Source organism: Suricata suricatta, chromosome 4 (genome assembly GCF_006229205.1).
Source record: "Suricata suricatta isolate VVHF042 chromosome 4, meerkat_22Aug2017_6uvM2_HiC, whole genome shotgun sequence".
NCBI lineage: Eukaryota > Metazoa > Chordata > Mammalia > Carnivora > Herpestidae > Suricata > Suricata suricatta.
In genome coordinates this window covers 152,353,561-152,366,401 of record NC_043703.1, presented here as the reverse complement: position 1 = coordinate 152,366,401, position 12,841 = coordinate 152,353,561, and the positions used below count along the sequence as shown (strand labels likewise).

The window sequence follows — 12,841 nt, the reverse complement described above, 5'->3', positions numbered from 1 at the left end:
CAATGGACAAAAACTTACCGCTTTCCAGGTCACTTTCACACAGGCATATTCACACACCTATCTTATCAGAAAGACTCGGTGTCCATACAAAATGTGTGCCTAGTGCTGTGACCCCCAGCTGCTGGTCATCCAACTTTTCTGTTCCTAAGTAAGAAGTTTTACCAAATGCTCTAATATACATTATAGCTATTTTTCTTTATGCTGCTCTCATAATGACATAAAAGTGACTAATATTATTTGAAAACAAGAGATCTATTTTGACAAAACTCTTATTTCCCCTACATACATAAATCACTTAGAATACTTTCACTTCTACTCAATTTTCTTAGATATTTATTTTACTTAGGTTTTAAATTCTTCTACTAAAGGTTTTCCAGGTCACTAATTCGGTTCCAACCCATCAATTCATCAACTGTATTAGTTTGGTTGGAAAATCATAGCTTTTTGGTACTAAAAATCTCTTCTGCATGCTTGTGCGTCTCATTAAATACACTTACTAGCTCTTCGTTCAACTTCTCACTTAGTCTCCTCTGGCAGCTCTATTTTCCTAGACCTATGTACTAATTCTGCCAACTGATCCTTTTAGGACAGTGCAACTCAAAATACAGTAAGAGATGGACCAGGGAACTTGAGCCAGAATGTAACCCAGCACACCTACACACTCACTGAGCAGAGTCAGAGCTGACCGACAGATCAGTGGTGTAGCTGATGGACACTCTGGGTTCCGTTCCTATCCCCATGCAGACAGGAAGTAAACGATGTGCAGACCAGCTGGTTAAAGGAACAGAACCTGTGTTTTGTGCCCAGAATACTGTTGTCAAAGTGCTGATTGGAAACAACCATCAACCTAGAATTCTACATCCAGCTAAATGATCTTGGAAGCCCGAAAAGATTATTCACAATCCTTCACTGAAATAACAGCTGCGTGGGTAATATGAAAGGAAGCACACCCCAGAGGTAGCAGTCGGAATACCACAGTAAAGCTTGCACTGACACTAACCTTATCTCAGAATCCACATCTTTACTTAGGAATTTAGGTCTTGTATATTCAGACGAATAGTAACGTCCTGCAAAGACTTGATCACCATCAGCAGTAAACGCTTCTCTACAATTCTTGGGTGGCTTTTGAGACTGCATTACTGCACGAGCTACAGAATTATTCTAAATAGAGGGAGAAATACATTTTTGAAGTTATGCCATAGCCTTTCTAATGCACAATTTTAAAATGTTACCTATCATTATTATAAGATTCAAGTATTTTTATTTAAACATAAGTAAAATCATTCCAGAAAATTAAAAAAAAAGAATTTTTCAAAAACAACTCTCAAGATTCAAAGAATTAAAACTACTAAGAGTCTTTAGGACACCATAATAGGGGCACCTGGGTGACTCAGTCAGTTGAGCGTCTAACTTCAGCTCAGGTCACGATCTCAGGGTTCATGAGTTCGAGCTCCATGTCAGGCTTCATGCTGACATGGTGGAGCCTGCTTCAGATTCCCTGTCCGCCTCTGTCTCTGCCCCTCCCCTTCTCGAACATGCCTGCTCTCTCTTATCTCTCAAAAATAAACAAACATTAAAAAAAATCCACCACAGTAAACAATGCTTTATGACAAACTGACTTAAGTTCTAATCCATTTAAAATTAAAAACTATTTTAAGTACATTTCCATTGGAAATATTCATTTTAGATCGGCTCATACAAATCTCATTCTTTTCTAAATGACTTTTACAGTATGGAAAGTTATGAGTGAACAGCAAATTACAATAAAAGATTGGTATACTGAATTACATATGGAAAGCCTGGAAACATTTAAGCCCTAGAGAGAAGTAAAATAGGGATTAGGCTTAACGGAGGCCTAGCCAACCTCCAGGGACAGACAAGAGGACTTCATTATTTTCTTTCAAGTATCCTTTTTTTTTAAAGTTATTTATTTATTTTGAGAGAGACAGAAACAACGTGGGCGGGCAAGGGGCAGAAAAAGAGGAAGAGAGAGAGAATCGTAAGCAGGCTCCTCACTGCCAGCCCCGAGTCCCATATGGGGTTTTAACTCACGAAACCACGAGATCATGACTTGAGTGGAAACCAAGAGTTGGATGCTTAACCAGTTGAGCCATGCAGGCGCCCCTCAAATATCCTTCTCAACTATGAGTGACCTAAGCTCTCAAAAAATTACAATATTACCTTGCAACATGTATACTGTATTTACCTTTAAATTACTGATACCATTACTTTTCCATTTCCATTAATGAGAAAAACAAACTCTACCATGTTTGTTTTGGTTAGATCTCTGTTTTGAATTTCCTTGTTCCTTCTCAGCAAACTTATGCCAATAGATGAAACATAGTATGGTTATTCAATCCAAGAGGTACATAAAAATACATAATAAATGAAAAATACAGACTTATTTTATGATCCTTTCAAAGTTTTAAGAAAAAGAACTCATAAAATATCAAGTAGACTACTTTTTTAAAGAATAGAATAATAACATACTTATCTGTAAGAGTAAAAAAAAAACAGATTTGGCAACCAATCAAGAAAGGAAGAAATAAAAGCAAAATTAGAGCATCATTTACCAAAATAATATGTACTTGTGAAATGATTTACTGAGGAATAGCCAAAAGTTCCCTCGGGTAGAAAACGTACAAACCAACCAGTTCTATAGTATTCTATAGTTCCTTATGAGGTAAAAGCACAATGGTAAAACATCTTATAACTCCATAAGAGAAAAGGGGAATAGGAATTTATATAATCAATTTCAGTTCTGGAAATTTAAAAATAATACAAAATCCAGCAAGCATCTTATCTTACTTTGATCAGAAGCACAGTCTCTATGCCTCTCATGTCAATCAGGCTATTTGCAACAACTGCGTTATCTATTTCTAAAGCAGTCAGGACTGTTGGAAAGTCTGGATGATAAGCAGCTCTAGGAGACAAAAACATGTAAATATCAACTTACCAAACTTTACTTTTATACAGATATGTTTTTCTGAAAGAGAGCGAGTGCACGAGGATGTGCGTGGGGGAAGGGCAGAGGAAGAGGCAGAGAGAGCCCTAAGCAGGCTCCACGCCCAGCACAGAGCCCTAAGACGCAGGACTCCATCCCAGGACCCTGATGTCACGGCTGGGGCCGTAATCAAGAGTTGGACTCAATGGACTGAGCTACCCAGGCACCCCTTATATGTATGTCTTTTTAATGTGTGACTTTAGATAACAATGGAAAACATCTGATAACATTTGAGGACATCTGTAATAGGTTTATTTTATTTAAATAGCAAACATATTATATGCTAGGCATTCTAAGAATATTATATATATTAGCTTACTTAAATCCTCATAACTATATGAATTGACAATATTACTCTTTCCCTTTAAAGGAGTTTTTTTTTGGTCTTTAAATTTATTTATTTTGAGAGAGTGTGCAAGTAGGGGGGAGGGGCGGAGAGAGAGCCAGCACTGTCAGTGCAGAGCCCTACATGGGACTTGACCCTGTGAGCTCTGAGATCATGACTGAGCCAAGATCAAGATTCAGATGCTCAACCAGCCACCCCAGGTGTCCCAATGAATTTGCTCTTAAGATAGGGGAGGCAAACTGCTGGCCTTGGACGTTTAAAGGGGAGAGAAGATAATGGAGTAGGAACATTTCAGGTTCAGGAAGAGAGTTGAAATAAAAGAAATGGTTCACACATCAGGGAAGAAGCATGCAGTTCAGAGCGTAAGGGGAATAAAGAGCGTTAGAGAGAGAGCATCTCTTCTGTCGGGCGGGAGAAGACACAGACGCAGACCAGGTTGTGGGTGGTTAGCGTGCTGAGCAGTTCCGTGGCGTCTATTTCCTCGGAAAAGAGGGAACAAGGCCATCCCCAAGGGACAGGAAACTACTCCCTGTGTCTCCTGGGAAATGATACACTTTCCCAGGGAACCTCTCTCGAGGTTCTCTAATGTGAGCTTAATATGCCATATTCATTACAACATTCCAATGGTGTTTCACTGTTCTTTTCAACATTGAAATTACATGCCAATTTTAAAATTTAGTGTTTATACTGATAAAGTTCTTCGCAAGAAAATCATCCTCCAAAATGTCTGTAAACCGGCTAAAGTTGAGAGAATATTTATCACATGTACCCAACTTGCCAATACTCTGTCAACACCTACAATAACATCCAACTTTCTCTAGTACTCCACCAACCTGAACTTCAACATACTCCCAAGCTTCTCTGAAAGGCAAACAGACTCTGTCACATTCTGGAGCCACTCCATTGCTCTCACTTCCCGTTACCACGAGCTCCGGCCTTCCTGCTGACCACGCGTGTCCACCCCGCTCTCCACCCTTACGTGGTGCACCTGAGGGTTTCTCCCAGGCCTCCCTGCTTCCCTCTCCAGCCAAAGCCCCGTGGCCAGTCATGAACTACCCTCCCGGCAGCACTTTCTCAACCGCTTCCCTCTTCTTCTGCAACACCTACCCGCTCCAGAAACTCCTAACGTACTATTATTAACCCAACAGTACACTCTCTCTGCTCAAACCTATTAAGAGGTCAGGAGGCCTGCGGCTGCCACAGGTGGGTGAGTCCTGCGTGGACTGTGGTTCAGCTTGCTCTCTCACTCTCCCAAACTGACCCAACTCGTGAGGCCCGTGTTCTCAGCACATGGATCCACCTACTTCCGAGAAGTGACCTCAGGCTGCACAAATGTGTGCAGCCTCCCAGAATGTGACGTGCTGCCAAGACACTGGACCCATGACCCCTGGGAACCCCAGGGAACCGCAGCGTGCCAGCAGGGAGCCCCAGGCTCTCCTACTCATGGCGGTCCTGGCAGCAGCTCACGGGGCCACCCCAGCAGTTCAGGACTCCTGGTCCTCAAAGGACAGTGCTGGTGCCAGAGGCTATTCCTCACAAAAGTCAATCCCTCATAGCTGTCTCCCAGGGGCAGTCCCCAAGGTCCCTGTAGGGAAATGCCCAATTATGAGAGTCACCACGCAGGCATACCACCAGGTGTTCAGAGTTCACCCGTTTCAGATGCAGCTAACCTGTCAGGGGTAGATTTTTGCCATAAGCAATGTTGTCTGGTAGCACACACCGGAAATTTCACTTTTATCAGGTCTTAGGAATCAGGAATTAATGCTAGAAACTAACATAGAGTCAGATTTTCCTGCAGACTGAGAAAACACTTTACCTCTAATCCCCAAATCCTTATTTCTAGCCTAAAAGCTCCAAGTGGACAGTTCCGCAACAGCACTTAGCTTCTTCTGACAAATCCACTTTTTCCTTATACTTCTCCTAAACCACATGTCTGCTAGGGACTCACTCACTCCAGCCAGAGACCTAGCTGGCACCCTCAATTCTTTTGTTTTCTTACATTCAAGTAATAGGTTTTACTGGTTTTGTCCCAAATAACACTTTTAATCTTTCCTTCCTATCCATAATGCACATGCTATTTTTTTTTGCAATAATTTATGATGATGTGCCACCATAGGCTTTGCACATAGAATTTTATTTGCCTACAAGGCAATTAATCCTTGTCTGTCACTTGACAAACTCATCAGTTCAGGAGACTGATCTCTTGTCCCCATTTCTTGAATTTCTTCCCTAACCTACCTCCTAACTTCTAACCTGTAATTACTTTCTCCTCTGAACTACATCTGCCCTTTGTGATACAATTTTATCAAAGCTGAAGATTAAATTAGAAAGTATGTATTATATTTAAAAGTAACCTGAGTAGCTAGTCAGCAGTTAGCAAAGAGGCCAGTCTGGGTACTGGGGCCCTGAGATTTGTTACGGTCATCAAAGAAAACCACCAGGGTTCTTTGTGGAGTCTGCAAAGCACCTTGGGAGTTGAGCCGTGAGTGCTGAGCCCCAAAGCTCTTTGCTGGTACGCCCCCACAAGCCCCTTGATTTGCTTACGTCTGTGCCACTTCCCTCAGCATAGTTTCTAGGCCACACAGCATCCCTTCCCCTGTTCTGACTCCCACAGCAGACCTCGCGCAGGGAGCTCAAGGGCAGGGAGCCTGTCTTCTCTATCTCTGTATCTCCAGGGCCTAGGCTGAAACTGGAGGAGCGACTTGATGGAATTTCCCAAGTCAGCACTATAGATTTGGCGGCCATAAAATTTTTCTAATCCTTTCTGATCTTGGACACAATTATGCAGTTCCAGAAACAGCACACTAACTAGTGATGCCTTACCGGCGTCTTACATCGTACATCTCATTCCGAAACTCAGAAACTATTATCTGCGGCCGTGAGGTCCCTTGTGGGTAAAACTTCTCCATCAGTGCCTGAAGGACTCTTTCGTCAGCATGGTTATGGCAACAATAAGCCTGCAGAAGCCCCTTCAAGCAAGATTCGATAGCCAATGCAAGTTCAGGGTCCCGAAGATGAATGCAAGCTCCTGAAAGTGAGAAAATTATTAAAAGGCCCATAAATCCTTACTTTGAAATATTAACGTAACTATCTTTATATAGCAGTATATAAATGACTTTAGAATATTTTCACATAAAGCAGCTTAGATGACATTACAGACCTTCTGTTAACTAAACGGGAATCCTCCACATACCCGTTGGATATACTAGGGAGACAGCCCATCAAATCCTTTGAAAAACTGTCCCAATCACTCTAATGTACATCAGCAGAGGCTTTTCTATGTAAGTAGATACTAATCCAGCCTCTGAATGACACCACAAGGTTTATAGATCCTTTATTATTTTCTGTAAAACTGATTAACATTGGGATTTAAAAACAGAAGATGCCTCATCCACTGAAACAGATCCTGGTACAGACGTGTATACTATTTACATGAAGAGGCATCACCATAACACAGCGTGTAATGCCACACTTACACAGCAAACCTATTTAGCAACAAAATATATTTATCTTTACAGCATCATTTTCCCCTACTGATGTTACAGAATTAGAGATCATTTCTCAGGAGAATTCAGAAGATATGTATATATTTTTAATTTTCTTTATATATGGGGATAATTAAATAAACCCAGGTTTTCCAGTTGAAAAAGGACTTAGAAACAATCCTAAAAAAAAACTAAAATAAGTCATTTTATAAAAGTTATGCAAAACTCATGTGGTTAGAGTTCTGGTTAGATCTTGATGTCACTGGATTTTTCAACTAATCAATTATATCCACATTAGTTAATTCATTTATTCATTCATTCAGGGAAAAAAAACCAGAATCAGATTATTCAACTCTATAGTTTTTTTCTCTTGCTTTTGGTTATTTTATGCTTTAAAGATACAAAGGAAAATTATAAAGTTTAATGTGATTTTTATCATTATTTCTTAAAATATATTAAAATTAAAATCCACATAAAACTACATAGCTCTCTGATAACATTTTTAAAACTAGATTCAATAGGCCCTTTCCTGAAAATAAAACCTTATTTCTAATGATCTTGACCGAAGGTGACAATTACCTAAAGGGCCCACGGGTTTGCAGGTAAAATGGCCACGTCTGTAGGCGTCATCTATTGCTTCAAGAAGAGCTGGAACATGAGGCCCAAATCTTTTCAGTCGATCAGTTTTACTATCTTTCAGTTCTTTCAGTTGTCTCTGATTATAGCTCAATGTATGTTTCAAGTCTAATTCTTCTCGCCTACAAAATAAAAGCAGAAAAACAGAAGAAAACCGTGATACAATGATACAGAAATACCCAGCCTTTCCCCCTTATACCTGCATACCAGTGAGTGACCCAGCTACCCTAAAGACTAAAGGCAGATTTATTTGAAAATGACTGTGTTACTGAAGAAAAACTGTCGAAAGTCCTCACACACACACACAAAGTTGCCACAGGGATGAGGACTAGGAATCCCAGAAACTGTTCAGGGCTGCAAATGTTAGAAAAATCTAGGAAAAGTAATTTTAAAGGATACCTTATTCAGTACAAGATCAACAGCCACAACAAAACATGTTTTCTCTTTTCATATGAATACCAAACCACATGGTTTTCCAGTAATTAAAAAAAAAATCATCCTAAGGATGTTGAAACTTACTTAATTCTGACCCGTTCTTCTTTGTCCTTTTCTATGGCTTGCTGAAACTGTTCGATCTCTTGACTGATTGAACTTTCCTGATCCTGCAAGGCCTTTACTCTCTCTTTCAACCAAGTTATCTTTTTTTGCCTTTCCAAACGTTCAGGTTCCAAAGATTGATCAGCACTAACAGTAAATAACCCAAAATGGAAAATGTTAAAATGAAAAACTGAACATTTAAAAAACCACAAAGCACTGTAATAAAATTCCTTTAGAAATACTATGGAAGCTATAATATTCCATGTCACGAAGGTCACTGTATTACAAAATGAGGGAAATGTGTGCAATGCAAAGTCATCATCCTACCTTCTCTTTAGTTCTTCAATTCTTTTGCAAAGCTGCTCATCATCTTTCCTTAACGCTCTATGCTCATTTAGAGAACGGTTATATAAAACCTAACAAAAGACACATTTTGATAAAATAAAAAATATACATATATCCTTTTCAAACCCACTTTTGCCAAATCTTCAAATCAGAAGCCAAAACATGCAGAAATATATCTTTAAAACAAAGTACGTAAGTGGCCACATTACATTTTTTAAAATCTGTAAGCAACTCAGATACTACTCATTTATAAAACCCTTCTCGTTAAAAGTAAGTGAACAGTATTTGTATTTGATACATAGTATTTAATATTCCAGGTTGGAAAATTCTCTCACCTCAGCTTCATTATAGGTCCTTTTCTTAGCAGTAACATCTGTTTTCAGTGCCAAACACTCTGGTGCCCGTGCATTTGTCTCTTGACTAATCTTTTCTAGTTTATCTTGAATATCTTTGTATTTTTTTTCTGCTTCATTAAGTCTAACCTTTAAGAAAATAACATTGTTCGGGGAGTATTTTATTTTTCTTCAATAAATATAAAAAAATTTTAAGTTATATATGGTTCACATCCAACAATAAATTTAGTTTCACTGACTAATCTCAAGACATCAAGTAAGCATACATAATTATATAAAATGCTAAAATATAATTTTTCTTTAGAGAGAGAGTGGTGAGAGGAAGGGAGAATAAAAGGGAGAGAGATCTAACGTGGGCTCCACGCTCAGCGTGTCGCTCAACACTGGGCTTGATTTGAGGATCAGAGTCAAAATCAAGAGTTGGATGCTCAACCAACTGAGCCACCCAGGCACCTCCTAAAATATAATTTTAATTCCACGTTTCATTATCCAACAAATATGCTACCTTCTGGAGATACAAAAATACAGTAACAATGGCCTTCAGGTAACACAATTAATGGGAGAGAGACACAATTTAGCAGAACAGACGTGGAAATTGATCATAGTTTGGACGCAATAAAGCTTAAGTAGGCTCTATCTATTTATAACTGTGGAAGCACAGAGAGAACCTAGCGGTCTGCCAGAAAAAGTCAAGAATGCCTCCAAAGCAGAAGTAACATTTGAGTTGAAACTTGAAAGATTAATCAAAATCTACCTGGAGAAAAGTTGGGGAAAAGGTGTTAAGAAGCAGATGAAAAAGCACGTAAAAAGGCACTAATCCTACTCTGGGAAATGAAAATATTTGAGGCTTAAACTGAGAGGGTAGTGGTGGGAGCTGAGCCCAGTGGTCAAAGAGTCCTGAATTCACTAATGATCAGCTTACAACTTACCCCTCCAGACAACAGGGAGAGGGGACATGACCAAATCTGTAAGATAAATCATTCTGGAAGCATATGCTGGGTGAAATTATAAGAATGTCAGTAAGGAGTTAATATTCCGAAGCAAAAAAAACAGAGAAACCAAACTGGGACACTGACTAAAGGAATGGATTAGAAGGGACAAATAAGAGAACTATTTAGATCAGGGATCAGCACACTTTTTCCAGAAAGTGTTCGGGGTGACAGTCTCTCTGAGTTGCCATCCCCTGCTCCCTTTCTCTTACAGCTGACTTGTTTGTGCCTCCTTCTTCTCCCATGCGCCGTTATGGAAGGTGGCAAGTGGCCCCCAAACAGGGACCTGAAGCGAGAACAGAAGCCCCGAAGTGGTTTTCTGCATGGCCGTGCCTTCTCCCGCTAGTGAGAGGCGGGTACTCACCACAGGGCACAGGTACCACTGAGAGCACAGACCAGTATCGCCCTTACACATGTTTAAGACAGCTCCTGAAGGCGGGTGGAGCAAAAGTCAGCGAGGACAAACTTTTAGAGCTTTTAAAGGTCACTGGAGAACATTTCTAAATTCATTAGGGAATTTACATCTCCAGACGTGGGAAAAGGTGGGACATGAGTTTAACACACTGCATGCAAAAGGAAAACCTATTCCAATTACAATGTGGTCTACTTGGTCGCTTACTGGCTCCATTCCGGAGTCCTTGCAGACACCTGAGTCTGATACCGATGATGAATCTGACACTAATGTAGAAAAGGACGGCCCAGAAGAGGCAGTTCCCGAAAGTATGGATATAAATAAACTTACACTAAAAGAAATTAAAGATGAGGAATCTCCTCCTCCTCCACCATTACAGGCAGACAAAACGGAAACATTTTTTACTGTGTCAAAGCTGTCAGCTCCACCTTTTTATGAGAAACAGAGGGCGCCCATCCTATCCCCCATACAGAAGGGACTAATAGAGGCATAATGAAATGGGGATTTAGATGCCTTTCATTTTACATTTCCAGTCACTATTCGAGAGCGTATTGCTCCCCATCAGGATCCTAAACACCCTGATGGTATATTTGAGACTATTCATTAGCCTTTTCCATTTAAAATATGGAAAGAACTTAAACAGGCAGTACAAAATTATGGTGATAATTCACCGTTCATGCATGGCATTATTCAAGGCGTGGAGGAAGGCAATCGTCTTATACCTACTGACTGGTCTTTGTTGGCAGGAACTGTCTTGCCTCCTAGTGAGTTTTTACAATTCAGAACTGGTGGCAGGACCATGCTGAAACAGCTGCAACCCTTAAAAGGGCTAACAACATCCCCATACACTTAGATCAACTTATGGGGTTTGGTGCCTGGGCAAGAGTACCAAGTACAAATGAATGACCAACCAGTTGGACAACTAAGACAATGCTGTCTAAGAGCTTGGGGAAAAATACAATCTAAGAGCTCAGCCAACGCCTCCTTTCACAGAATAATCCAAGGCTCCAAAGAGCCTTAGACTGATTTTATTGCTAGATTACAGGAGGCTGTTAAATGGCAAATTAAGAATGTTGAGGCAGCAGATACTCTCTTACAACTACTAGCATTCAAAAATGCCAGTGCTGATTGTAAAAAGGTGATCACGCCACTTAAAGGCAAAGGTACCATAACTGATTATATCAAATAACGTCAAGGGGTTGGAACAGAAACCTACAAGGCAGACTTGCTGGCACAAGCCATAGCAGCTTTTAATAATACAAAATTCAAAGGACAATGTTTTAATTGTGGGCAACCAGCCCATACCAAAGCTAAACAAAAAGGAAAATTTCCTTCGAAAACATAAAAATAATGTACCTTGGGGCAAGCCCTCAGCCCCAAAAGAGGGCTCCCTCTCCTCAATTCCCAACATTTCCAGCTGCCTCAACATTTTAAAATTGCTACATGCAACCCAAGGAAGTGCTGCTTAAATATTCCCAGTCCTATGGACTTCATATTGTTACCCTCTAGAGCCCATAAAATTTCCTACCAATCTTTTTGGGCTGCTGCCAGAGGGACTACCAGACTTCTCTTAGGGAGGTCCAGTCTTACTTCTAAGGGAGTTCTAGTTCATACCAGGGTTATTGATTCAGATTATAAAGGAGAGATATTAGTCTTAATGTCTACCTTGGTCCCTTATCATTTAAAAAAAAGAGATCATGGAGGAAAAGCCAAGATGGCGGAGAGGAAGGGAGTTCTGTAAACTTCCTCTGCCCCAACTATCGAATTGAGAAAGACATTACTCTCATCTGCATGAGCGGAAGGAGAAAATACGGACTCCAGAAAGAAGACAACTTCAAAGATACCTGAGTGAGTGAGTGCGAGATTAGAAAACAGGCCAGCCTGAGACGGGCAGGGGAGGTGGGCGCCCCAGCCCAACACTGGGCAAACGCGCGGAACCCAAGAGACAAAGGGAAGAGACAGAGAAACTGAACACGCTCATAGTACTGTCTCTGGGGAAAAGATAAAGAACGTTTAACCGCGCTTGGACCCGTGCTTGGAGAGAGAAACTCTCACTCCATACATAACTGCTGGGTGGTCCAAATCCCGAACCTGGGTGGCGCAAGGGAAAGAAGAGTTTCCAGCCCTGCGCCATCTCGGCGGGGAGTCAGAGGGGCACTCACTTTGACCTCAGTTTTGAGAGTGGGAGCACGCACCTCATTTCCACAGCGCATCTCACCCCCAGCATTGGCCACGCAAATCCCGAATCCTGGGTGCCAACAGGGAAAAAATAGCCCCCACCCCTACGCGATCCCAGCAGGGAGTTGGCGGCGGTGGAGGCCTGGGCCACACTCAGGCTGCAGGAGCTCCCAGCTCATTTCCGGCAGCGCCCCTGCCTCGGGCAGCAGCTGCGAATTCCAGCTGGCGCCGAGAGAAACTCATTCCTCCCCCAACGCTATCGCGATCCCGGCTGGGGGTTGGGAATCTGCAGTTGTGTCTGTGATGGCATGCACTTCACCTCCCCCTGCGCACCTCGCCTCAGGCAGGGGCAGCCGAAATCCCTGCCTGAGCCAAGACAAACTGATCCCTCCCCTAAGAAGTCAGCCACCAAAGCAAGTACATCTCATCTGTGGTAGCATAAAAGTGCATGGACTAGAACTTTGAACCGAGGCGGGCCTGGAAAATACAACTTGGCTGAACCACAGCATAAGGAGATCGGACTCATTAGAGTGGCCTACAGTGCGTAGTTCCAGCG

General features: G+C 41.4%; 1 protein-coding gene across 2 annotated transcripts in view; it reads right to left on the bottom strand.

Annotated features, from left to right (window-relative positions):
- Positions 1-12,841, bottom strand: part of SMC6 (structural maintenance of chromosomes 6) — a 74,410-nt gene that overhangs the window by 31,156 nt on the left and 30,413 nt on the right. For both annotated transcript variants that reach the window (XM_029938263.1, XM_029938264.1), the window contains 7 exons: positions 8,689-8,835; positions 8,336-8,424; positions 7,991-8,155; positions 7,415-7,593; positions 6,174-6,378; positions 2,809-2,923; positions 1,001-1,161 (listed from right to left, as the gene is read on the bottom strand). In XM_029938263.1, coding sequence (XP_029794123.1) covers positions 1,001-1,161; positions 2,809-2,923; positions 6,174-6,378; positions 7,415-7,593; positions 7,991-8,155; positions 8,336-8,424; positions 8,689-8,835 — 1,061 coding nt within the window. The remainder of the gene's footprint in view (positions 1-1,000; positions 1,162-2,808; positions 2,924-6,173; positions 6,379-7,414; positions 7,594-7,990; positions 8,156-8,335; positions 8,425-8,688; positions 8,836-12,841) is intronic.